This window comes from Mus caroli, chromosome 7, assembly GCF_900094665.2.
Source record: "Mus caroli chromosome 7, CAROLI_EIJ_v1.1, whole genome shotgun sequence".
Taxonomy (NCBI): domain Eukaryota; kingdom Metazoa; phylum Chordata; class Mammalia; order Rodentia; family Muridae; genus Mus; species Mus caroli.
The window spans coordinates 78,323,759-78,351,415 of record NC_034576.1 but is presented as its reverse complement, the minus strand read 5'-3'; the positions used below and the strand labels follow the sequence as shown (position 1 = coordinate 78,351,415).

Sequence of the window (27,657 nt, the reverse complement as noted above, 5' to 3'; positions counted from 1 at the left end):
TTGTATAAATAACTAAGAATAGAAATTCAGTTACTCTGATGCCTAGGTATATAACTACAAAAAAGGAAAAGAAGTTCTGGCTGAAAATGCTTGATTTGGGGAAATGTGTTAAGCAAAGAGCACGCTTTCCCAGTAACCTAATCCTCAACATATGTGAGTTTTACAGTTGTCCTTGAATATATTTGCTCTACAGTGTCTGGCTGCTAGGCCAGTGGGCATCCTGACAAGATACACTGGCTTTCAGGATTAACTGTTCCACATGGTTAATAAGCGTAGGCAGTGAGCATTTGGGAAAGAAATTATTTCAGAGATCCTCAATGAACAGATACTGGAGTGAACCAAGCTCTTCCTGAATGAACTGGGCCATACCTTACAAATAAAAGATCACGGTGACACAAGGACATTTTACTTTACCGCGAAGGGGGAGGGGAAGCTGAACGTGAAATGTTTCCCTGACTCAATGGAGCACACTCTCAGGGTTAAATGGCCCCCAGACTTCTGTCTCTCCAAGGACAAACACAATACCAATTTTTCTTAATTCCCACTTGGCATTCGGCACTATACCTTTCATGCCATTCCTTCTGGAGGGAAAAATGCAAGTCTAGAAAAATACCAGGATAAATACTATCTTGATGATGTTTAGATGCAGCTAAATAGATAAAGAAAACACAAGACGCTTAAAAATCGAATCAACTTTGATCCTAAAACAGAAAGAGAAAATAATCCTACAGAAAGCATCAAGAGTTAACATAGTGGGTTAGAATTTGAGTATGCAATAAAGCACCATTAGGGATAGTGGTCTTGAAGAGAAAAACCCGTCATAAACCAAGTGAATACCCTCAGGATGACTCCTCAAGAAAAAACAGCAGCAGAGTGGAAGTATTTAGCAGCACAAGGCTGGGTTCCAGCCCAGATGACAGTTTAACTAATGGTGGAACACTTCATTTTTTGAATCTCTTCTTTAAAGCGAACTGTTCCATAATCTTTAAGGTCCTTTCAACTCTTCAAGGTCTCAGAAATAAATCAAGCTTCACGTCTCCCAAGTTAAATTATTGTAGGATGCTATTCCTGAAGCTTTGATTATGTAAGCTAAACAGAAAGAATCAGAGCCTGAACCCTCCTTATTTAACTGAATAGGAGATCAGAATCTGAAGTAATTAAGTAATCCAGGAACAGTAATGTTAAGATGGAGCTATGCTTGTAAGCCAGCCGGTTCTGAGCATCTAGAGAGAGACCCCCGAAATTCAAAAAGTATGTAAGAGGAAGCAATGTTGAATACTGAGTTACAACTACTAATAAAACACTGACAATACTTCACAAATAACCATAAAATGCTGTATGTGAGCGACCTTTATGCATACATTACCAGCTTTGCCTCCTGGACTGTGAACAATTTTCAACCTAGAGATTCTGAGTACTCTGTGTCATTTAACATACAAGTTTTCCCTGAGCCCACAAAGAAACACCAATCTTAATATTGCCTAATTCGGGCTGGAGAGATGGCTCAGCAGTTAGGAACACTGACTGCTCTTTCGAAGATCCTGAGTTCAAATCCCAGCAACCACATGATGGCTCACAACCATCCGTAATGAGATCTGATGCCCTCTTCTAGGCTGTCTGAAGACAGCTACAGTGTACTTACATATAATAAATAAATAAATAAATAAATAAATATTTTTTTAAAAATTGCCTAATTCCTGTGTGTACCATGATTTTAAAGCACTTGCTGTCTAAAGTCAGCCTTCTAGCACGCACTTAAATAGTCTACAGATTAAGAAATATGGACAGCTTGGTTTCCAATCCAAGCATCAGATCACTGAACTGAACCGGAAATCAACCATAGGTTTCTCTTCAAACAGATTCTGTATTGACACTTAGTAGTAAACCACTACAAATTCCCTATCATTTTAGACTTGCAGGTCAGACAAATGGCTTTGTTCTGTTTTCTATTCGGAAAAGAGTGAGTCAACAAAGCAATAATTCAATGAAGCAATGACTGGCCGATCCCCAAGGCCAAAACAAAGCCTGGGTATGTGTCAGAAAGTCTGGATTAACTAGCATTAAACAAATGCCACGCTACCCCCTACAATCACATACTCAGTCAACCCTTTCCAAATACAGACATTAGAACATTAAGGCTACCATGGTGAACAGAGACGAGAAAATTGAATTATACAGAGGCTGAGGCAAAAATCTAGTTCAGGTCAGACAGAACTCTCTTACCCAATTTACAGTACAGTAATTAGGGGTTACACCAGAGAACAATTTTGTTGTTGTTTTGTTAAGACTGTGTATCTATACACATGGCCCAGACTGGTCTTGAATTTATGGCAATCCTCCTGCTTCGGTCTCTCAAATACTGCCATTACATGGGTGTAACACCATGCCCAACTTAACATTTTTTAAAAAGGAAAATAGAGAAGAGAGAAGGGAATGGAAAAACAAAGAAGTCTGATTGCTTGCCTTGCACTGGCATGCAGCATTTTTTTTTCTTGTTGTTATTCCCAGAAGTTAACACATTCCTTGCTGGTAGCCTATCACTGGTTTTGTATAGATCATGAAAGAAAGCTCTGAGAGCAGATTTTCTAATGATTGAAAAAATCTGAACAAAAATATTTATTGTTGTGAACATCATATGGAATTCAAAATTCTGTGTCTATAAACAAGGGTTTGCTGAAACACAGAAACAGTCATTCATTCAAATACTGTCTCTTGTTGCTTTTCCACTGTGCTAGCAAAGGTGACAAGTCAGGGCAAAGACTATACGTCCTGCAGAACCCAAAACTTTCAACAGACCTGTTTTCTTCTGACTCAGTAAAAATACAGTAAATGGATAAAAGAGAAGAACTGAATTGGAAACAAAAGTAAGACACACACGGAGTACTACTGAGCTATTAAAAACAATGAATTTATGAAATTCTTAGGCAAATGGATGGATCTGGAGGATATCATCCTGAGTGAGGTAACCCAATCACAAAAGAACACACATGATATGCACTCACTGATAAGTGGATATTAGCCCAGGAACTTAGAATACCCAAGATACAATTTGCAAAACACATGAAACTCAAGAAGAAGGAAGACCAAAGGGTGGATACTTCGTTCCTTCTTAGAATGGGGAACAAAATACCCATGGAAGGGGTTACAGAGACAAAGTTCGGAGCTGAAACAGAAGGAAGAGCCACCCAGAGACTGCCCCACCTGGGGGTCCATACCATAAACAACCACCAAGCTCAGACACTACAAGATTTTGCTGACAGGACCCTGATATAGCTGTCTCTTGTGAGGCTATGCCAGTGCCTGGCAAATACAGAAGTGGATGTTCACAGTCATCTATTGAATGGATCACAGGGCCCCCAATGAAGGAGCTAGAGAAAGTACCCAAGGAGCTAAAGGGGTCTGCAACCCTATAGGTGGTACAACAATATGAACTAACTAGTACCCTCCAGAACTGTGCCTCTAGTTGCATATGTAGCAGAGGATGGCCTAGTCGGCCGTCAATGGGAGAAAAGGCCCTTGGTCTTGCGAAGATATGCCCCAGTACAGGGGATGCCAGGGCCAGGAAGCAGGAGTGGGTAGGTTGGGGAGTAGGGCGGTGGGAGGGTATACGGGACTTTTGGGATAGCACTGAAATGCAAATGAAGAAAATATCTAATAAAAAATTGTTTTTGAAAAAAAAAAAGTAAGACACAGGAAACGTTGAAGTTTGTGTCCACAGGTTGTCCTTTCAGTGCACAGCAGAGAGAGCGAGTCTGGGCACGATAGCAATGGGAGAGGTGCATGGTCAGACTTTGAGCAAAGTTTTAATAACACTGTCAATACAGAAACTTCCATTATTTACACCTGAAAATTTTGTAAACATTGAAAATCGTATTGGCGTATGTTTTCTGTACTACGTAGAAGTGGTCCTACACGCTCAGGTACAGACAGACCCGCCCTCCAGGAATTAAAATCATTAAATGTTTTAAAAACTATGAATATTAAATTTGGAATAACTACAGGGCCCAACAGTTCCACTGCTGGATACACAAAACCACGTCTACATAATGCATGATGTCATAGAAGGCACATGATTTCTAATAGCCCAAAACACAAAGCATCTCCAGATACATACCATCTCTACAATGTTATCTGGCAATAATCAATGCTGCAACATGAGTAAAACATCCAAATAAGATGCTAAGTCACCAAAGCTATGAGTACGTGCTTTATAATTCCATTTGGATTTAGTTCAAGAATGGGGAAATGGATAGAAAGAGACATACATTAGATTCCCGACTGCCAACAAGTGAGTGGAAGGAAGACAAGTGGGGAAGACTGCCAGCATGCACATCGAGAACATAAACAGACGGACAGCTCAGTGGTTAAAAGCTTTGGCTGCTCTTCTGATGCCCTCTTCTGTGGACACTGCACACACACTGTACACAGCCACATGTGTGAGCAAAAATAAACATATGCATAAATATATCTCAAAAAATGAAATACAGGCAGTGGTGGGTGCACGACAAAGAACAGCCAAGCATATTTTATTTGAATGGTGGTTTTGCTAATGCTGTTATTTCTCATGAAGTGACCAGAAAACTATTTACTCAACTGCTGTTTTTTGCTAATAATGACATGCTTCATATTTTAGATACTTGAGACTGAGCTTCACAATGAAGACATACAATGAACAAGTCAGGTTTAACCAGGTGCATGGATGTCCTTTAGTGGACATTCTCTTTGCGTCATGATAAAAGTAATGACCAATTTCAAAGTCTTGTGCTCACAGAGAAAATGTTTTTCACTGTAATCTTTGAAGGATTCATGTAGGAGAGATCACTCCAAAACTTTGATGACACCAATACAAGATTAACAATAACATACCACTCACTTCAAAAGCAGAACAAGAAAGAAAAGGTAAAACCTCTGATCTGTCCAGTCCTATAACAAAAGCTAAGACTGTAGACCACAAGCAAGTTGAACACATTTTGTCCACCCCGGCCTGCAGATGCTGCTTACCGCCTGGGTCCCCGGGCCTTGCTTCATCTTGGGTGTGGCAGCTCCATTTCCTACAGCCTCCTCCTCAGAAGCAGCACTGATCTTACTCAGAAGATCCACTTCATCTCCAGTTTTGGTGTCTGGCATTTCTGAAGTGAACATGGGTTATGCAGAATGAGTGCATTTGATTAAAAAAGAAGAAGAAGGTTCCTCTGTGCTTTAGTATTTATACAACAAACTCCAGGTTTCAAACGTTTTGTTTGTTTTTCCATTAAACGTCAGGAGCTGGAGCCATTTCTGACCCCATGCTGAGTTACTCCTCATCACATGGTTCTGTGACTGATTCCCAGATTTTAAATGAGGCTAGAGCTAAAGAAGTTTCAGTTGACTGTCTACCAAGTGTCCACTGCACTGCTGACTTCTCATGAAAATTATGAACACTCTTGTGACAGTACGTTCATGGACTACAAAGGTGCAGACTAACATCTGAAACATGGCAGTCCATTTTGGACACCATTATAGCAAAAGCTATTTGGACAGTGAAAACAGAAAGCCACTGGCAATGAGGTAAAGCTTCTGGGAGTACAATCTCTTAAAAATATGTTTCCAACCCTGATCTATGCAAAGGTTTAATCAACAAGACTAGACAATTTCAGTAAACTATTATTTCTTCCAAAAGCAAACAGTGGTAAAATAAACAAACAACCCAGATAATCAACCAACCAACCAAACAAACAAAAACCAGAAACACTTTTCCTTCTGAAAACAGCTTTTTAAATTTGTTGTTTTGTTTCTGGTATCTAACAGTCTGCCCCCATACTGACCATGCTCTCAGCAGACCCTAACAGTCATAGTTTCTTCTACTGAGCCACCACACTGTCAAGCAAAAGCAGGAAGTGACGATGATGTTCAAGGCAAATCTAGTCTTCTGACACTTCTTTAAGGGGGGAAGATTGCTTGAATAGTCATATTTTACTCTGATATTACAAATACAAATGGAAATGCTGTCTCATTTTTATGTGGTTGCTGATAATCCAGCGACACTAGTACTTTGGCAGTAAAACACCCCGTCTAAAATACCACAGTATCTATCATCCAAGAATAAAACATTAAGATCATTCACTCTAACAGCAAGTGTGACCCTCTAAAAGGTCTTAGATTGTGAAAGTCGCATGCCTAACAAAAGAACATTCAAAATTCTTTCTGTCTTTTCTTTTATAATTATACAACCTTACTAGCAATTTAAAATAGGTAGACATGTTTGCTTACTCGGAGAATTAAAATCTGTTAGCTTTCATACAATTAAGTTTTATTTTGAAGAATCTGATTAAGGAATCCCCTTATAAAATCCCTCGAGGAAAACATCGTTTCTGAGAGAATAACTGTGTGTATTATAAAAGAGGGGTTTGGTTAGAATGTGATTTTTAGCATAACCTCAACTTTTCTATGCCCCAGCAATGGGAGTTATGTACCAGCTACAAAAGTAAACATTGATTACTGAGACTGCAGAATTGGCTTGGTTTAGTCAAGCACCGACAATCTTGGTTTGCTCAGCACAGTGATCAATCAATGCTTTTGAAGAGGCAAAGGTTCACATTGCCTTCTAACAGGCTTCTCCCAAATCAACAGCTGACTGACTCATAAAACAATCCATGAGCGGAATGCAACCTCCACAAAAAATACCCTTGGCTATGAGATCACACTCAGGTGCTTTCTTTTTTTTTAAGGCAATGTGACCAGGGACTTTCCTCAACCCTGGCTATTTCGTGAAGAAAGCACCAATGTCTTCACCAGTGGCTACTTTTTTTTTTTGTAGCTGGAGGTAGAGCACCAAGCCCGTTATAAGTCCTTTTGGTAAGAAAACAAGTAACTCACCTACACAAAATATATCACACCAAAATCACATTAACTTTTAAAACTTCCTTCTTCAAGCCTTAAAAACTTTGTACCATTTCTTAGTATCTTCACCACAGTTATATATACATTTAAGAACAGACGTCTAAGACTCTGCCAGTTTCCTTCTCTCTCTTTCTCCCCCTCCCTCCCCCCCCCTTTTGTTTTTAACCTTTTCAGATCCAGTGCTACAGACACACACTTCATAGTTCCCAGTTACTAGGATCAAATTGTGATCACAGAACAAGAAGGAGAAATAATCCCATCCAGGCTGGCCAAGGGCAGAGGACCCAAAGAAAGGAAAAGCAGCCAGGCATCAGCTTACAGTCACTCCCATGCTTCTGAAATGTCAACCTGCCAAGGTCCCCAAAATAGACTTGTTGTTGTGCCTTTTTTAAAAAATTAGAGACCTCATTTCAGTGTTAAGATAGAAGCCAGCCTGAAACAGTACTCAATATAAAAACTGAAGTCACCAAAACCCCCACATCAGCTTCCTTAAGTCACGTAACTGCTGCTCTGGAGGTTGGGGTTTAAAACAGCCAAAAAGCCCATCATCTGGGCATAGTTCTTACTGTGTTTAAACCCCCTCTCCAGAAACAATTTCTTTATTTTTGTTCATCTCTCTCCATACCCCATACCCACAATTCTAACATGTACTTTCACTATTCTAAAAAGCATTGCCAAAAGTTTAAAAAAAAAAAAAAACCCACCTATCACAAAAGCCTCAGAGCCACAGTACAGGGTAGCATGTGGTGGTGGCATATACGTCTGCATCAACTGACCTTCCGGACTTCAGAAGACAAGAGTGACAGCCATTCCGAATACAGTTTCGGCTTTAGTCTCAAAGGCCATAAGAAGTTCTATCCAGTGAGTTCATTCCACTGAGCAATGGTGGCTTCTCTTCACTCTCTTAGGACATTTACCCATTGATGGAACAGGCTGCTTGTATTGAGCAATCTGCTTAGTGCAGCTGCTTCACCGAGATAAGCAGACACCAGGTCTGCCTGGTGACAGCAGCCGCAGCAGACTGGGCTTGGGCGGAAATCCTGTATCCTATCCCCTGTGCTGTGCAGGACCCTGAATTCCCAGACTCTGCCCAAAAGCAAAGCAGCAAACCTGGAGGTCTGTTTCTCAGGCAGGAAAAGGAGGAAAGAGTACACACCCCCAACTTAAGCAGTGACCTAATATCACCGTTTTAGATGTTCATTTAATTCAGTACTTCTCAAAAACAGCTGTTCATGAAGCCGGCCCGACTTTAAATTCTCTTACAATACAGACAGCTATGACTTGGAAAGGTTTCCAATTTGTAAACAAAGCACATTCATTTCAGCACTACATTCTGGGGTTCTAAAGAAAAGAACTAAGCTGTTTGATTATCTAACGCTCTCTGAGATCCATGTACTGTCTTCCGGATTTAGAAGCTGCAATGGCTCCAGTGTGACAGAGAAGGTAGGCTTGAAAAAACAACAGAAAGGCTTTCCTGCCTGTAATACAGGAAGTAAAATCTGTCCAACCTAACATGACACGTGTTTTCTGACAGCAGTGACTATTAACTTGGCAACTTACATGACTGAGCAAGTAGGACTACAAATCAACAACACCGACATTCTAGTACACAACAGAGACATGATTCTTAAGCTGTTAAGTCTTATAAACTGCTTTGCTTACCTGGTGCTGGCTCAGGTAGAATAATTTTCTCTGGTTCTTCTGTCTCAGCACCACAGTGCCCGGGGGTGTCTTCGTGAGTCTTCTCTATCTGCAGGGTCTCCCCGGCCAGGAAAGCGCATGCACTCTCTGTGTAAGCATTCTCTAGCTGCGTAGTCTCTGGACTGGAGAGTGATGGATTATGGGTTTCTACTTTAGCCATCAGTGTGTTGGAGGCCCTGACTTGCCTGATGACAGCCTCCACTATCCTAGTGGCGGTCTCCTCTATGGAGTCTGCTCTGGTAGGCACATCTGCAGCTTGGGTTGAGACAGTAGTGGCATTACTTTCCTCTGCTGGGACGGAGGCCTGTGCCACTTGCTTCATGTCAGCTTGGGGGACATTGTTATTGATCACTGAGAGCCCTGTCTCTGTGGGGAGGTCCCTGGCAAGAGGCTGCATTGGTTTTTCGATTGGGGTCTCTTTGGAGTTACTCGTGGCACAGGTAAGGTCTGTTCCCTCCAGTGTCTCTCTCTGGCAATCAAGTGGTTCTATCTCTGGGGTTATGACTTGCTGTAAGTCAGTGACACCTTTGTCCAGTAAAGCTTCTGGCAAACTTGGAGTCATTTGCTTCTCTTGGTTTGACAACTCTGGAATTGGGATGTCTTTGATACAGTGTGATGCATCCTTTCTTCTGGGCTCAGCAGAAGCTGGTGAAGCATCAGCCACTGTAACATCCTCCATCACACTTCTGCTTACCTCACAAGCATTGGTTTCCCCCTGAAACTGAGTATTCTCTACAACAACATTGAGAGCAGAAGGCTGATTACAATGGAGTGCCTCAGACGCACCTGGCAGCCCACTTGGCAACAGAGATGAGCCGCAATGCTCTGTACTCGAGGCTTTCTGCTTTGAATCGGCAGACAGACTCGTTCTTGGTGGCACCAGGCTCTTTGCAGCTCCACCTTCACTCAGCAGGGAGACCTGTGGGGCCACTTCCTTGATGTCTTTAGTTTCTGTTTTCAGACAGGCAGAGGGTGTGTCTGGTGAGTTACTGTGCTGCCGTGCTTTCTCCTCGGCACAGAGGGCTGACATAGGTTTTTCACAGAGTCCTGGTATCTCCTGCCCAGAGGGAGGTGTTCTCTGGTCTTCCCTTGACATTTCTGCAGAATGCACGTCTTCTTTAACTGAAGAACAGCTCATTGCTCTATCTTTGCCATCTTGCCCCAGAGCTGTGGAACTTTCTGGAACCACTACACTGCCACCTTCTTCAGGCAGAGCAAAGTCAGAAACCAAAGCAGCTTTATCCACGTTATGCAGTAAAGAGTCACTCAGCACTTCAAGTGTTGCTGTTGGGCCGGAACCCTCCTGTTCTCCACCAATGCCTACAGGGCTGGTATTCCCCATGCTGGTCCGAAGCTCTACAGCAGAGGGTGTAGGTGGGTCAGTGGCCCCGTCTCCTACCTTATCGGTATCACTCAAATTTCTTCCATCTGGGCCATCTCGACAAGCTGTAGCTCTATGGAGCTGAGGAGTTGCTGTTCCCTTTTCTTTCTGGGAGGGGACAAGAGAAAGTGCGTCATCTTTGGTTACTGATTCACTCTCTGGACTGCTTGCCAGAGAGAAACTGCTGCCTGGAGGTGATACCTGGTCTGGCACTAGTTCTTTCTCAGACTGGGGGACAACTGAAGGCAGACGTGGAACATCCTCAAGTGTGTTCGTTAAAGGTGTATCTTGCTTCAAACCATTTCCTTGATTCTTTGCATCTGAAACACAGAGATGACAAACCCCCACAGGTTTCTGGGTATTTTTCACAGTGTCAGAAGTGACTGTGTCAGCTTGTGGGTCTTCTGGGCAGAGGGTGGTGCAAAGCTCTTGCGTGCTTGCCTGCACTGTTGTGCTTTCAGGCAGGCTAGCTTTACTACTGCCACATTCTTCCAACCTGCCACTAGAAGTCACTGTGCTCAGCTGACGTGTAGCCTCAGCAGAAGGCGTGCCAGCCTCAGCTGTAGAACAGAGCAGCGCCTGGCTACTTAGGCTTTGAGCAGGCTGTGCATGAGACTCTGAGTTCTGTTTTGGCATCCCACCTGAACTTGGGCCTGACATGGTTAAATCCAAAGGTGATGCTGTCTTACAAAGGCCTGCTATGGAAGTATCAGGTTCTTGTCCATCTAAAACCTGGTTTTCTGTAGCAGCAGCAGCAGCAGCAGGAAGCACTGGGAAGCTCTGGTCACTTGTGGTTCCCCCCTCACAGCCTCTCTCTTGAGTTTCCATTCCTGGTTTTTCAGTGGGGATTTCTTCAGGACTCAATGCAGGTGAAGCCTCAGCAGAGGTGTTAGCACCTACGGCACTGGTGGCAAAGACATGGTTTGTAATATCGGCTTTCTCCACAGGTTCACTTAAAACTTGAACAGCAGTCGCTTCAGTTATGCTACTGTCTGAATTCTCAAGTTTTTCCTTTGTGCCTTCCCCTACTTGAGGCTTATTGTTCTGGGTGGTAGCATCTGGGGTAAGCAGGCTATGTTCCAATTCCCCTGCCTTTTCTGGGGCACCAACATCTGTTGAAGAGCTGTCTGGTAGCTCCCTTCCAGAAGAGTGCTGGCATGCATCTGGTTCTGTGACCATGGCATCCTGCAGCACACTGCTCCTGCTGCTCAGTGGCTGCTGACATGTGGCTACTCCAGAATAGTTTGTTCCAGTTACTTCGTTTCTGTTTCCACAGGATGGAAGGCCTTCTCTGCCATTCACTCCATAGTCGGGTACGCTCTGAAGGCAGCTGTCTTGATGAGATGCAGACCCGGAGTCCATGGCAGATGCTGGCTCCGCCTCTTCCCCTTTTCTCCCCACATCTTTATTTTTCTTATGAGAACAGATGACATTTTCTTCCTCAACCATGCTTGACAAATCACAGGAACTTTCAGTCATCCTCCCAGGACTCCTTTGGCAGCACAGAGTGCTCTTAGTTTCTTCAAAAGGAGGATGCTGGTGGTCAGAAGGCTCTGGTACACAGGGAAGGAATTGGCCATCTGTCTCTGGTACACTGGGCACACAAGACGAATCTTGTGCTGTCACCATTAACGGCATGAGATTGTCCATCTGCTTCAAGTTTGTTTTCTAGGAGGAAACCAAAGATACCTTTTAAAAATTGATCATGAAAAGAAAACGGGGGGGTGCTGACTAAGAGAAAAAGATGTCACTGATACCTGTAAGCCAAGTCTTGTTGGACAAGCACTGTCTTTCCGGGCCTTCTATCCATCTGCCTCAAATACTGATGTAAAGACACAGTATAACCAGTTTTAGAACCCCTTTCAAGCAAAATATTCGGCCATGTAACTACATTCCCAAAATATGTTCAACCCAACATATCTACGCTTTTAGAATTAGGAATTCTATGTATCAGTTAGATAAAAAGTGGGTTTTGTGCTGTCCATATAGCATATTAAAGAAAAGAGAGTGTATACTATTAGCCAAACCAAACTCTTAACTACTGTCAAGGGTGTTATGGCTTGAGGGCACTAAAAATATGATCAAAAATGGTTTTTAGCACCTTAAAATTAATTTAGTTTTGCTTGCTTCTTTTCTGAGACAAGGTCTCACTATGTAGAGGAACTTGCTATGTAGACTGGCTAGCTTCAAAATGCCTCAACCCTTCTGTTTCTCTATCCTAACTACTGAGATTGTACCCACATTACTATGCATAGTGTAAAGGTTCTTAAAAATTAATTATATGAACAAATACAGCAAATAAGAAAGAAATGGCTAAAACAATCACAGTTCATCAATGTAATAAAAATAACACAACACTGTTATAGGAACTATGAAGACAGCCTAACTATCTAATCTAGTCTTCTGCCCCTGAATGTATGTGTGTGTGTGTGTGTGTGAGAGAGAGAGAGAGAGAGAGAGAGAGAGAGAGAGAGAGAGAGAGAGAGAGAGAGAAGATATGAAAAAACTAAATAAAATTTACAGTTGATCAGAAGTTATTAAGGAAAAAAAAAAGACCGAGGCGATAGCTCTGCTGAAGAATGCATACTTCTCTTGCAGAGGGCCTGAGATTTCTATTTTCAGCACCCTACATCAGGCACCTTACAAACACTTCTAATTCTAGCTGCAGGGAATTTGATACCTTCCTGTTTGCATTTATCTGCACATACTCCCCCACAACACACATGCATGGGGGTGGGATGCATGCACACATGTGCGCGCACACACACAAAATTAAAATAAGTCTTAAAAATAAATAATATAAAAATATAGACGTACAGACAAGGCTCAGGAAAATAAAAACAAATAGGATTGCACCTTTAGTGAATTTATAATATTAAAATTCAGATATAGTGCTATTTATTTGGTACATAATTATTTTAAAATATCTGTTCTCCATTTCTTGTCCTTTACAATACCTTTAAATACAGTCATTAACATGTCTCACTAATCTGTTTAATCTGTAAATATACTGTATCATCAGATTGTTCCTACTAATTAAAGGTATCATAAATTCTGCAAAGAAGAGTATAGTCTGCTATCCTTGCTAAAGTCCTTTTGTTAGAGTGTACTAAAAACCAGATTCTCACTAAACACGTGTATGCTGCATCCCTTAAGAGTACACTCCTTCTAATAGTTAGGGCAGCAAATCAATACCCTTAATTAAGAGTGAGCACTGCAGACCAGGGAAGTAGGTAGGCAGTGCTGTTTCAAGAATGGGAGAATCGACACTGAAATGGGCAAGCTGAATTAGTTCCCTCAGTTAGACGATCATCCATTAAATCAGAGAGGAAAAAGTAACTTCCAAAGAGTCCATTTAGACGAAAGTGACAGGCTGGAAACAGATATCTTTCAAAAAGGCAGAAGAAGGCAGAGATGGCACAGTGGTTAAGAACACTGGCTGCTCTTCCAGAGGACACAGGCTTTCCTCACATGATGGCTCACAACCACCTGAAACTCCAGTTCCAGGGGATATGATGCCTTCTTCTGACCTCTGAGTATACTGTATGCACACGATATACACAGACACACATATACATACAATGCATGCACATGATACACAAACATTCATGAAAAGCAAAACAACAAAACAAACAAAAACATAAAAAAATATTCCAAAAAGGAAAGCCAGACAGAATAAACCATTTCATATCATCATAGTGTAGAATTCCTTTGGCTTGCTTGTCTCAAAAATAATGTCTCTGGCATTGAGCTGGCCCTAGATGACCTCAAACAAAATTATTATCAGGCTGGTTCCAAATCAAATTAGCTCTGAAATAAACGGGGTGGAAAAATGATCTAAGATTAGCTTCTCAGATGCTACAGATCCAGCCATGTGACATCCATACCATCCACAATAAATGCTACTAAGAGTCTGTAATAATCTTATGTCTGGCAACCATTTTATCTTCAGTGCTTGAGTGGATTATAAAATCCTTAGTTTTCAGATGGTCTTTTTAACTGTCAACAAGCCACGTAAATGCGGCAGCCGTATCATCATTCACTGGACAGCAGTGAAAAGGTTTTCCTAAGGAGTGAGTTCCCTTCTTGGTCTTTAGCAGCACTCTAGAAACTCAGGCCTTCTTCAGTTCTAAAACACTGTAAAAATACATTTCTTTTCACAACAAGAAAATTTTGTTCCACTTGCTACACATTTGTACATCTACAGTGCCTCTGAGTATCTTTCATTACTTCAGAAATGTGTTAAGAATTTAGTTTAAAGATCCCAGTCCTCCAGGCTAGCAAGACGGTGGCTCTATGAGTAAAAGCACTTGCCATGCAAGCCTGAGGACTTGATTTTGGTCCCCCAAACCTATAACAAAGGAATAACTGACTACTCCTAAGAGCTGTTTTCTGACTTCCATATACATACCCAATAACAAGGACATGCGTGTATGTGTGTGCGAGTATACCTACACACACACACACACACACACACACACACACACACACACACACACTGAAAATAGATTTTTTTTTAATACAATATATTCTGATCATGGTTTCCCTTCTCCTAACTCCACAAGTCCACATGCTTTCATTCTGTCTTTCATTAGAAAGCAAACATGCAACTAAAACAAAAATATATAAAATAGGATAGAAACAAACAAAGAAACAAACGAGAAAACAGAAAAAAAAGAGCCAAAAAAAAAAAAAAAAAAAAAAAAAAAAAAAAAAAAAAAAAAAAAAAGAAATGGTAAAATACAGATACAAGACAAAAACATCTGCACACATACAAGTCCTCTAAAAANACTCCACAAGTCCACATGCTTTCATTCTGTCTTTCATTAGAAAGCAAACATGCAACTAAAACAAAAATATATAAAATAGGATAGAAACAAACAAAAAAAAAAAAGAGAAAAAAAAAAAAAAAAAAAAAAAAAAAAAAAAAAAAAAAAAAAAAAAAAAAAAAAAAAAAAAAAAAAGAACTGGAAACATGCAGATACAAGACACAAACATCTGCACACATACAAGTCCTCTAAAAATACAAAATAGGAAATCATGAAATAAAAGGAAAGGACTTATAAATTTAAAAAAAAAAAAAAAAGAAAGCCTAAACAAAAATTGAGAGTTTGTTTTGTGTTGGCCACGTACTTACTGCTTGCTGGGCCTGGGGCCTGTCCTTAAGTGTGGTTTGTATAACCAGGGAGACTCTATTAGGAAACTAATTTTTGCTTTGTGAGCAGTTACCAACTGGCAATAGACAGCTTCTGGGTCAGTAGGGCTGGGCACTCATGTCCAATTTCCCTTTCAGTGCTGGGGTCCCATCTGGCTTAGACCCGTGCAGTCTCTGTACACAGCACCACTGTACCTTCGAATCCATATTCAGTTACAAACCCTTTGATCTACAGTGGTGACCTATATGCAAAATACACTGGCCCAATAGTGGCATAAAAGTTGTGGGAGCAACTAACTACTACCTAAATGGATTTAAAGGCCATTTGTGACATAGAACCTCTGCTGGACACTGCTCAGGTGGCCAAGAACTTGAGACTAGATAGACCATGGGCATAGAGGACAATCAAATACTACTCTTTTGCTAAAGGAATGTAGCAATAAAGTGATTCCTAACAACATTCTGTTATACATCAGTGTCTGCTCAGCCATCATCAGATCCCTCCCCTGAGAGCCCAGGAAACCCTGTAGAAGAGGAGGTAGAAGATTCTAAGAGCCAGTGGGGATGGAGGACATCAAGGAGACAAAGTTTTCTCTGAGTAAAAACAAAATTAAATATTAGGCCTCTGCTGCTACAATCCTAATGTTAGCTCTTTTTCTTAAGTGGGAACTGTCTTGGTTTGTTTTCTGTGCTGTTAAAAACACCATGACCAAAGCCAACTTGGGAAGGAAAGGGTTTGTTACATTTTACAACTCTCAGGGATTTTTCCATCACTGCAGAAAGTCAAGCAAGAACCTGGAGGAAAGAGCGGACTGACCATAGAGGAACACTCCTTACTGACTTGCTCCCCACTGTAGGGATAATCTCTTGCGTGGAAGCATCACCTGTCAGTAAATAGCTGATGGCCAATTAAGCTGAGGCAGGGTTACAAGGTGGGACATCAGGCAGAGACTGAGAGGAACTCTGGGAAATAGTGAAGGTGGGAAGATTCCCTATCTTCACTGGAAGTTGGATGTATGAAACTAAAGAGAGATAACTAGCCATGTGGCAGACATAGTATGGTATAAATGGGTTAATGTAAATTATAAGCTAGTGGGGACAGGCCAAGTTTATGGCTCAGGCCTTTTTGTTTTGTTTGTTTGTTTTTTGAATAAATAATAAGCCTCTGAATCGTTACTCAGGCATGGGTGGAAAAGCCAGTGGTTCTAACCAACAGCTTGCTCAGCTTTCATATACAACCCTAGACTACCTGCCTTTGCAATTTGATTCAGGTGTTTCTAAAGTGAGGTTCCCTTTTGCAAAATGGCTCTTGGCTTGTGTCAAGTTGACAAAATACTAACCAACACAGCAACACTGTATATTAACAATGCTTTATAAATTCACATCTTAATTATAGCAAGACTCACTGGGTGAGGGGCATAGACAGATACCTAACTAAAAATGAAAACTTTCCCTTACCATCAGCTGCTGTTGGATATTCATAAGTTTAGAAATATGTCCAGTACAACTGTCTCCATGGGGTTCACGATGTGATTCGGATTCAGAAGTCAATGTATAGATGTCCAGTTCTCGATGATGCCTCACTGAACAGTCGCCATAAGGGATTTCATAGGATAAGCTGCTCCAGGAATCTGGTTCCCCTGCATTTTCCCTGCAAGCAAGCAATCTTTTGTTAATATATCAACTCTACTAGCAGGCATAGATTTAATCTTTTAAGAACGATGTAATATTTCTGATTGATCTCTGAGCCTTCAGAACAGAAAATGGGTTTATGCAGCTCCAATGATATAAGGATCTGACAGGCATCTCTACCTTCTTGTCCCTCTTTGCAAGCGAACAGAAATGGCTTAAGTAAAACCTAAAAGACCATTCCCTAAGGATTTTGTTTTGATCAAGACAGGGAGGTCTGGAATCTTTAAATAGTTAATATTATGGTAATAATCAAATAATGAACAATAAGAATGATGGCTTTACCCTGGTTTTCAATAGTAGCAAGCAAGAGCCATTAAGACTGGATTATAAACAGGTTACATTACATGCTAACACAATTCAGTTCTACTAGAAGGGAAGAGTCAGCTACTCAATTCCTATAAAATACTCCTCTGAAACATTAGAGGAAACACCTCCAAGCTTCTTGAAGTCAACGACACAAGGAAAAAAACCACAATGCTAAATATACTATTCTCATCAACACAAATCCAAATCCTGTTTTACATGAAGCTCTGGCTCTAGAAACTTCACGTTATTATTTTTTTTTTAATTTAGAAATCAAAAGCTGGTTATGTGGCTCAGTGGTAGAACACTTGGCTACCATTTGCAAGACCCTGGGTTTGATCTGAAGTTCCAAACAAAACACCAAAATATAAAAGTAAAAACTCAATTTTGCTCAACTCATAAACATGCGTGGTATACAAATAAAGCTCAAATGAGTACAGACATGAGTAACTTCTGGCCTAAGAGTAAAAACATGAAACTATTTTTCTGATAAATGTAGGAAACTTCAGGTTCAGTAAGGAGAACAGGCTTACTTGAAAACATGTTAAAACAAGTGACCACGGAAAGAAGTAATTATTATATGTATCTGGGTTTGTTTCAAGCCAAGTGGGCTTCTTCTATTCAGCTCACAGCACTTCTAACTTGACCTCTCCTCACAAGATCCACCCAGGCAATGCACCCTGCACATGGGTTTTGGGCTGTATGAAGGGATTTAAGGGTTTAAGATGAACAGAGATGAAGCATGCAGTGTATCACCCACTGTCATATTCTCATTGTATATATTTTGTCACACATTTCAAGTCAAGGAGCCTCTTATGTTTTTGGATGCACTTCTTGGAAGCTCTGATCCTAGGTATTGTGCCCTTTTTTTGTCAGTCAGATACAATGTATAATGAACAGAGCTGAGATTTCTGGATTTAAATCCAAGTATTGAATTTCTTGCTTATATACCATAAGGTGTCCTAATTTTTCTGGAACTTACTTCTATAATTGTACATAGGGATATGACAGTTCAGTCACTATTTCAAGAAATGGATAAAATGAACATCAAGGGCTAAGCACAGGGAAGGTACAGCTTGTGTTGCCTATTACTCCCCCCAACCCCCCGCCTTTACCAAGGTCTGCCCACACATTCTACCATTCTCAAAGCATGGGCCTTCTTTATATTAAAATCACCTCATTTTTCATTTTAAAGTTACATTCTCCGTTTAGTGTACTTTGCTTCTGCAGAGGATCTGCTCTGCATGGTTTTAAGTAGAACCTTTCCTATAGCTACCATTAGTGATTAAGTTGTCTCTTAGCCTTAACTTGTGCCTGGTTACCTAAAGTTTACCTTTAAAGCTACATGCAATGATTTTATTGTAACTAAACCAAGTCTGGCAGGACACAAAAGCATACCTACAAACACACTACAGAAATTTTGTTTCTTTTAGTTGGTGAATCAGGATGTCCTGGTAAAGATCTTTTTTAAAAAACCGAGTGAAATGGAGACCTGCAGATAAAGGAACTTAATGGTACAGAAAGCTCTACAGAGATCTCCGCCACTTCCTCCTCCTCAACTCCCTTTCTAGATCATGGTGAGAAAACTTCCACTATGATGCAAGCAAAAGGTATTTTATTATCAACTGGCATTTATGCAGTATAGACATCATTTTATGACTACGTTAGACAGTATTAACTGTCTTAAATTGTCATATTCAGACAGATCCTGAAAAAAACCTTCAAACTTTCAAACTTCTTGTCAAAGGTAATTTATATTGTTTTCAAACATTCTCACGAGCACCAAACTGTGTGCGGTTTCTAACGTGGCTCTGGAAAACATTCTTCTGAGCGCAGCATGACTACTGTGGTTTAGTTACTCATCTTTAACCTCACCTGGGGAAAAAGACATGTGTCTTCTGAACAACATGTTTCCACTGTTTACTAGACACTCCCTTGGCACACTACAGATGCTCAGGTATTTGTTAAGATTCTACTACAAAGAAAAAAAAAGTAAGAACTGCTTTGCTTCTGGGGTGGGTGGACAGATAGCCTTAAAAAAAAATTCTCCAAATGGCCCAATGTGTTAAGTACTCATGATTTAAAAACCAGGAGCAGTATAAGACACCTGAAGACAAGAGCAACCCAATGGGAGGAATTTACTTAAAAGATTATTGGGTTGCTAGTAAAAAAGATGGAGATAAACTGTAATAAATACAAGGTTTTGGTTTTCTAAATGCAATTTACCCCATTGTTCTTAGATTACAATATGACCCTCAGGCTGGGCCAGAACTCATAATCTTTCTAATTTTGGCTTGTCTAATGCTGAGATTATAGCATACCATGTGTGTTCTTTTGTGACTGAGTTACCTCACTCAGGATGATATTTTCTAGATCCATCCATTTGCCTGTGAATTTCATGAAGTCGTTGTTTTTAATAGTTGAGTAGTATTCCATTGTGTAAATGTACCACATTTTCTGTATCCATTCCTCTGTTGAGGGACATTTGTGTTGTTTCCAGCTTCTGGCCATTATAATGAAGGGTGCTATGAAAATAGTGGAGCATGTGTCCTTGTTATATAGTGGAGCATCTCTTGGGTATATGCCAGGAGTGGTATAAGCTGGGTCCTCAAGTAGAACTATCCAATTTTCTGAGGAAACACCAGACTGATATCCAGAGTGGTTGTATCAGCTTGCAATCCCACCAGCAATGGAGGAGTGTTCCTCTTTCTCCACATCCTTGCCAGCATCTGCTGTCACCTGAGATTTTTGATCTTAGCTATTCTGACTGGTGTGAGGTGGAATCTCAGGTATACACTCACTGATAAGTGGATATTAGCCAAAAAAAACAAAACAAAACAAAACAAAAAACCAGAAAAACAAACAAAAAAACCCCAAAAACCCAAAACCTCAGAATACGCACAATACAACTCACTGACCATGTGAAGGAAGACCACACCGCAGTTTGGATGCTACAGTCCTACTCAGAAGGGGGAAGAAAATAATCTCAGGAGGTAGAAGGAGAATGGGATCAGAGACGGGGGCGGGGGGGGGGGAAGGTGGAGGGTTGAGATATGGAGGAGATGGGAGAGAAGTACAAAGGGTCAGGAATTTGAAGGAAGATGTGTCAGTGGGGGAGAGGAAACTGGGGGTAGTCACTAGAAAGTTTCAGAGGCCAGAGATCCAAGGGGTTCCCAGAACCCAACAGAGAGCACATTAGCTGAAATACCCAACAAAAGCAAGATAGAACCTGTAGAGACTATATCCAGTGGCTAGGCATGCCCCCCTCCCACGTTGAGGGATGGGCCCACCTCAAAAATAATAATCCAGAATTCCTCCTGTCAAAAGGAAACACAGGGACAAAGAGTGGAGCAATCTGAAGGAAAGTCCACCCAGAGACTGCCCCACCTAGTGGTCCATCCCATCTACAGACACCAAACCCAGACACTATTGCTGACGCCAAGAAGTGCTTGCTGACAGGAGCCTGGTATAGCTGTCCCTTGAGAGGCTCTGCCAGAGCCTGACCAATACAGAGGTGGATGTTTGCAGCGAAACATTTGACTGAGTGTGAGAACCCCAACGGAGGAGTTAGGGCAAAACTGTAGAAGCTGAAAGGGTTTGCAACCCCATAGGAAGAACAACAGTATCAATCCACCAGAGCCCTCAAAGCTCCCAGGGACTAAGCCAAAGAGTACACATGGGGGGACCCATGGCTCCAGCTGGATATGTAGCAGAGGATTGCCTGGTCTGGCATCAATGGGAGGGGAGCCCCTTGGTCCTGTGGAGGCTCTATGACTCAGAGTAGGAAAATGCTAGGGCGCTGGGGTGGAGTGGGTGGGCGAGTGGGTGGGGAACACCCTCATGGAGGAAGGGGGAGGGGATAGGAGGATTGTGGAGGGGAAACTGGTAAGGGAGATAACATCTGAAATGTAAATGAATATATTAACCAATAAAAAAGAAAAAACCCCAATTCGTTAAAGAAATCAGTAACTTTAAATGGCAATGAAGGTATTAGTCTATAAACTACTTTCTTCACTTGAAAAAGACAATTCTGCTTATTAGTCTGATTGGACCCTCAACCTTCAGTTAGGAAGTTCACTTAGCAATATACTAAGTCACTGAAGTTCAAAACAAAACCTTTAAACAAACCAATAAGTTTCTAGGGACATCATATATTTTTAGAAAGCCTACTGCTTTGACTTAGCTTTTCAGAATTTACTACTGAAATATATTTACTTCATCTATCAGTTTGACCAATAACTTAAGTCACAATAAAGAAAAAATTTTCATAAGCTAGTATGATTTTTCATCTTTCCTCTAATCTGCTTTTGCAGCAACATTTAACATTATTCTCCCCAATAACAGCACTGTTCAATAGATTAAGTGAAAAGGACGCAAGTTTCTCTATGATAAAGAATCAAAACTTTTTTGTTTCCAATTGATTACAAAGAAAAAACTCTAAACAGCATCTGATCAGCTAGAGACTGATGGGAAGAGATTTCATTACCCCATCAAATAGATACTTCACTTAGGCCTGAGCAAGCTGAAAATTTAACTGAATAGGATTCAGGAGGTTTTAAAAGCCCAGTTCACAATTAGTTCTTTTTGGTGACTACTACTATTTATTATTATATCAAAGGAATCCAAAAATCAGCTTTAATAGCCATGTTACTATGGGCTTCTGTAATTTACTGAATGATTCCCTTGAACAAATGTGAAATGCTGGAAGCAAATTATAGCTCAAAATAAACACAATGCATTTGCAAAGGATTATCTAGTTTTCAAGAACCACAACAAAAAAACCCCACATTTCATCTTCCAAGTTACAATACCAATATTCTGTATATAATGAAATGTAAATAAACTCTAGTTTCGCAGAGCTACTGTGTATAAACAGATTTTTATTAATTTATTTATTCATTTCCAGCAAAGTAATTGCTTAATTTGGTAGTTTTTGTGAATTCATGAGATTTGTACAGCTAAGGAAATGTTTCTTTAGATTATATTTTAAAATGGTAAATGAAGCATTATGAATGTCTAAATTTTAAGTTTTGAAAGCATATATACTCTAAAAGAAAATGTGTTTACAAAACTCAAAAAAATAGTTATTAAAATGTTGACTTGCTATAAAATCCAAATATGTCTTTTCACTGGGTCAACACAAGAAGCCAATGCTATTTCTCTGTATTTGAAAATGTACTAAGTTACATTATAAGTATTTGTTTCAAATGTTCATACTGGTCTTTTTGTATTATGGATAAACTCCCAAATCTTGTTGAAAAGATAACACCAAAGAACATGGCATTGTATTTATAAATGCACTGTACCTGTAACCTATCTCTCTCTCTTTTTTTTTTTTTTTTTTTGTATTGTAAATCAAAAGCTCAGAGACTGTATACAGACTCATTTCTAAAACTCTGTGGATCCATTTCTAAAACTCTGTGCCTCTTCTTATTTTCCAACATTAACTACCACTGTAGTAGTTTCAAATTATGGTAATATCCACACATAACAAAAATTTAATATAATATGCAACAGAAGTCTATCAGGCTTATTAGGTACTTTTATCACAAATTTTATAGGATCCACAGCATATTTTTCAATTCTAGATTAATATAAATTAGAAATCATTCTCTAGAGATTTGGTTATAGCATCCAAACTGAGTCTATAACTACCCGTACCAAATCTAGTAGTTTACATATGCAATTCAAAAAAATTCAATATCCCTACAGTAGACTTCAACTAATAACAAGTAATCTAGCTGCTTCACAACAGTCAATAATTTAGCTCTCTCCTGTTTTACCTTGCAACTTCAAAAAGAAAAAGAAAAAGAAAGAAAAAGAAAGAAAAACAGGCTTAATGCTAACATACACATAAACCTTCAACAAATTAACTACAAAGAAACAACAGACTCTCCAGACATAGTAACACTAGTCATTCAGGAGAAGTCCAAAGCTACTTCTTGTTCAATTATAACAAAACGCTAGTGAAGAGCAGCAGGGAAATCTAACAATACATCATTTTGAAAGCTGATACTTACACTTGTCTGCCCAAACACCATGAATATCTCAAGCCCATCCTATTTGGGTTCTGGACTCATGCTATCACTTTAAGAAAAGATAAAAACACTCGGGCCAACCCTCTCAAGAGGGGTGTTCTACCCTGAGCCTACTTTTGGCAAGGAACTGCAAGAGCTGGTTCCTTATTTGAGAGCTCCTGCAATACCTTTCATGAAACCACATCACTATAACATTGCCAAACCTCAATGGCGCTTACAAAATCAACCACAGCGCCACTGAAATGGAGCTGGAAAGTCTAAATTCCAGACGAGCAACAACTAGACCAAGGGCAAAAGAGTCATTTTGCTCAAAATGAAACACTCATCTTAGCTAGGTATTGTCAGATAAATGTTCACATGTATGCAGATTCACTAGAAATTTTATTGGCTTTCCTCTTCTCTTTGTTTCTTGGGTTGAAGTGGGGGATGTATTGGTCCCTTGTTCATTACTCGAAGGAAATACATTAGGGTGAAAAGAGGTCTGTTAGAATACTCTAGAGGCTAAAAGTTAAGGTAACAGCATAGGCTCTGGAAAGACTCTCCTTGGCCGTATCTTCTCATGGTAGATAGCACTGAATTCCAAAGCCATGTATGGAAACAGGGGTCATATTACTTAGGTAAAAGCCGAAGAATGACTTGGGGGTTAGGTTTAGACTGTTATAACCAGTTTTGATTATAAGAATGGCTTTCATCTCTTCCAAGTGTGGTCCTCTTAGACTTTAGGGCCATCTAATGTGTTTTACCTTCTACAACCACTATACTGAGGATCAACACATGAGCCCAAAACTCTATCCAAACCATAGCAGGAGACAGAATTGTTTCTGTCCCCTAAGTAACCAGCACGGGAGAAATACAAAGGAAAAGAAAAGCCAAGAAGACACATAATTTGAGCAAGTGCTGTCTATCATTAGCACCATATGTCTGTCTGTCTATTTAAAGCTTAAGTGGCCAATGATCAAATAAATGTAGAAGTTACACCAACCTATCAGTCAAGGCACTCTTCTGATACAGGAAGTAAGCATTCTCCAAGCTCTTCCTTGATCATGCAAAATACAAACCTTCTTATATGCTTTTTAATACACAAGTTCTACTGGCTACAGCATAAAATATTCATTTAATATAAAAGAAGTCCTACAACAATCAGTGATTATAAAAACTGCTAATTGCAGAACTACTACCAATTTTCCTAAGAACAAGACAACTAGTTTTACAATATCAGTATGGAGAAAATGTACTGGTACCAGGTAACTTAGGAAGAACATTTTATTTTCTTAAGCCAAATGTCTATAAAATTTAAAGGTATAAGCAAGAACTATAAATATTAGATCTTTATAAACTTTCAAAATAGCACTTATTAACATTCCAAAGGTCTAGGTATGCTGGGAGATGCTTAGAGGGGCACGTGGCTACTGTGCAAGCACGGACTAATTTGTTCAGCTCTCTAGTCCCACACGAAGAGCCAGGGTGGGGCATGAGCCAGTAACCGCAGAGCTGGGGGCGGGGTCTGGATCAGGATCAGGAAGATCCTGGAACCTCACTGGTAAGCCGATCTGCCAACTGAGAATTTCCTGGTTCAATGAGATATTCTCTCAAAAACTAAGGTGGAGAACTTAGCTAGGAGTCAAGTTCAGGCCTTTAAATGTGTATACATAGGCATATACACCAACACATACCAATGTAGAAATGAATATAGTATATTAAATAAATATAATTAAGCTAAAAATGAGAAAAACTGTAAAAGAATTCTAAAATTATAGTTATCCCATTCTATTTAAGTCATTTGGCATTAAATAGAATGTTCTTTTATAAATTGTGTTTTATAGAAAAGATGAAAAGAATAACCACACTGCCATCTCCAGATTTTATAGAAAAGAAAATGTTAACTAGGATAAACCATCCCTGATCCACAGATAAAACATAAGCAATAAATGTATCTGGTGAAAAAAATTAGGCACCTAATTCATTAACTTCACTAACTAGTATCAAAACAAAACCTTAATTAAAGTTTTTAAGGAATACAAATCCTTCTCTGTGTCTATGGACACTAAACATTTAAAAAAAAAACCTTGTCAAATGATTGTTATACAACTTAGGCAGCTAAAGGAGTTTTGTTACTGGTTTAAGTAAGAATGTTAACACAACTGCTTTCAAGAAAACATATCACTAAAAACTTTCATATCTCAATTGTTTATAATCCAACTAATTATAGACATTATTGATATAGCATGAAAAAACACATTCACGGTTAAGTAACTGAAGGATGATCCAATGCATGATAATAGGGAGAAGTCCTTCCACTTTAAGAACAAGCTGGCAAAAGTCTAACTACTAAACTGCAGTAAATGTACAGAATAATATTTCCTCCCTCCCTCCCTCTCTCTCTCTCTCTCTCTCTCTCTCTCTCTCTCTCTTTGAAACAGGGTTTCTCTATATGGCCCTGGCTGTCCTAGAACTCACTCTGTAGACCAGGCTGTCCTTGAACTCAGAAATCCACCTGCCTCTGCTTCCCAAGTGCTGGGATTAAAGGCATGAGCTACCACTGCCTGGCATTTAGAATTCTTAAAGCAATGCTAAAGCTCAACTTTTGGAGCTGTACAAACCCTTGTTCTACTACCCACTTTATTACTGTTATTTGTGTCTTTGTGCAATAAAGATTAATGTCTTCATCCCCAAAAGATCGCAGAGAGGATGGATGGATGGATGGATGGATGGATGGATGGATGGATGAATAGATAGATAGAGACAGACAGACAGACAGACAGACTAAAAATGCCTAGTATACGGTAACTGGAATCACTGTTTTATAAAAGTTCATCATTTTCAGAAAAGACATGTACTTTGCAGTTTCCCAGCACATTGCCAAATAAAGCAATCCTGAGGTGATTAGCTTAAATACCTTAAAAATAAAATATAGAAATTCTTAAAGCTGTTAATGAGAAAAAAACACTGCAAACTAGATCTACAAATAAGCAATTAAATTAACTCATTAAAAACCTGATACTGCTACCAAATATACTTTTTTGTTGTTTTTTAAAAGTCAGGCTTGTGAATATAGCCTTGGGCTAGTTACTTAGATACTGCAGGAACTACACACACCTCATGTCTGCTGAGTTGTTTTAAATGAGATGAGATGAAAAGCTGCAAAGCAGCACCGCGCACAAGGCGAGGTGGCCATCTGCATTTGGTAAATACTAGTGTCTTCACCATCTCTCACCTCCATCTACTTCTACTATTCTATCTTTATAAGCCACAAAGACCCAGGTTGCAGACTGCCAAGGAGTCAGAGGGGTAACAGACAAGACGAATGGAGCCAGGCCAGCACAACGCCAAGGTGCTGCAGATCACTCCCCCTGGCTATTATTTTATAGCTACATTTGCATATGTATTTTATCCTTACCCCTCTTCAGCAAAAGCGAAGGCTCCAAACCTGTTTTGTAACAGATAAGCTATTGTGATTCACTTACCAAATCCTTAAGAGGACCCTGAAAAGGCAATCACGGTGTTGACAACACATCTTGCACAACAGTCCTGTGTTCTACTGTGAGATGTGCAGTCAAGTTTCATGTGAGAGTCTTGAAAGCAGGATTCAAAAACTCACAAACATACCGGCCCTGAGAATTATTTATACTTCCGACTACACTAAACCGTCACGGAGTGCCCATTACTTAGAAGGCTGGGTCTGTGTCCTGCACATTTACAAATGTCATCAGGAGAATTGAGGCTAAGCGTTGTTACTTTATGGGACCATGACAACAGGCAAGAGACTTCATTTCCTTTGCCTCAGCTTCTACAACTGTAAGAAAGAGATAATAGCATTTATTCTATCCACTCATTGTGCTTTTATGAGACTCAAAATCTAAGGCAATAGCTTAAGTGTAACCAATCGTACTTTAAATATCCCATGAGGATTAAAACTGTAAAGTTATTACAGTGAGGACCTTATGTTCTTCATACAGAGGCAGGGGCTAATGGAAAGCAGGACACCCTCCTGTACTTAAGTGCTGTTATATTCTCCACTCTAGCAGTCTCTCCCTGAATTTCTTCTTTCTCTGTCAAATTTCTACATAGGAAGAATGTTGGCCTTGTATTTCCACTGACGTTTGTGTCAAACCACTTTTTATGTATCCTAGTTATTTTAGTTGTCTCAACAACCATTTTTCATCCACAAATCATACATAACATTTACTTCAGAAAGGTCAATGTACTAAAGGATAAAAGAACCTCTGGTGGAATCACCATGCCTGACCTAAAGCTTTACTTCAGAGCAATTGTGATAAAAACTGCATGGTACTGGTATAACGACAGACAAGTAGACCAATGGAATAGAATTGAAGACCCTGAGATCAACCCACATACCTATGGTCACTTGATCTTCGACAAGGGAGCTAAAACCATCCAGTGGAAGAAAGACAGTATTTTCAACAAATGGTGCTGGCACAACTGGTTGTTATCATGTAGAAGAATGCGAATCAATCCATTCCTATCTCCTTGTACTAAGGTCAAATCTA

General features: G+C 39.9%; 1 protein-coding gene across 7 annotated transcripts in view; it reads right to left on the bottom strand.

Moving 5' to 3' along the window:
* The window catches only part of Akap13 (A-kinase anchoring protein 13), a 279,862-nt gene that overhangs the window by 131,136 nt on the left and 121,069 nt on the right, over nt 1–27,657 (bottom strand). For all 7 annotated transcript variants that reach the window (XM_029479044.1, XM_029479045.1, XM_029479047.1 and 4 more), the window contains exons 6-8: nt 16,575–16,767; nt 8,542–11,629; nt 5,002–5,129 (exon numbers count right to left, since the gene is read on the bottom strand). In XM_029479044.1, the coding sequence (XP_029334904.1) occupies nt 5,002–5,129; nt 8,542–11,629; nt 16,575–16,767 (3,409 nt within the window). The remainder of the gene's footprint in view (nt 1–5,001; nt 5,130–8,541; nt 11,630–16,574; nt 16,768–27,657) is intronic.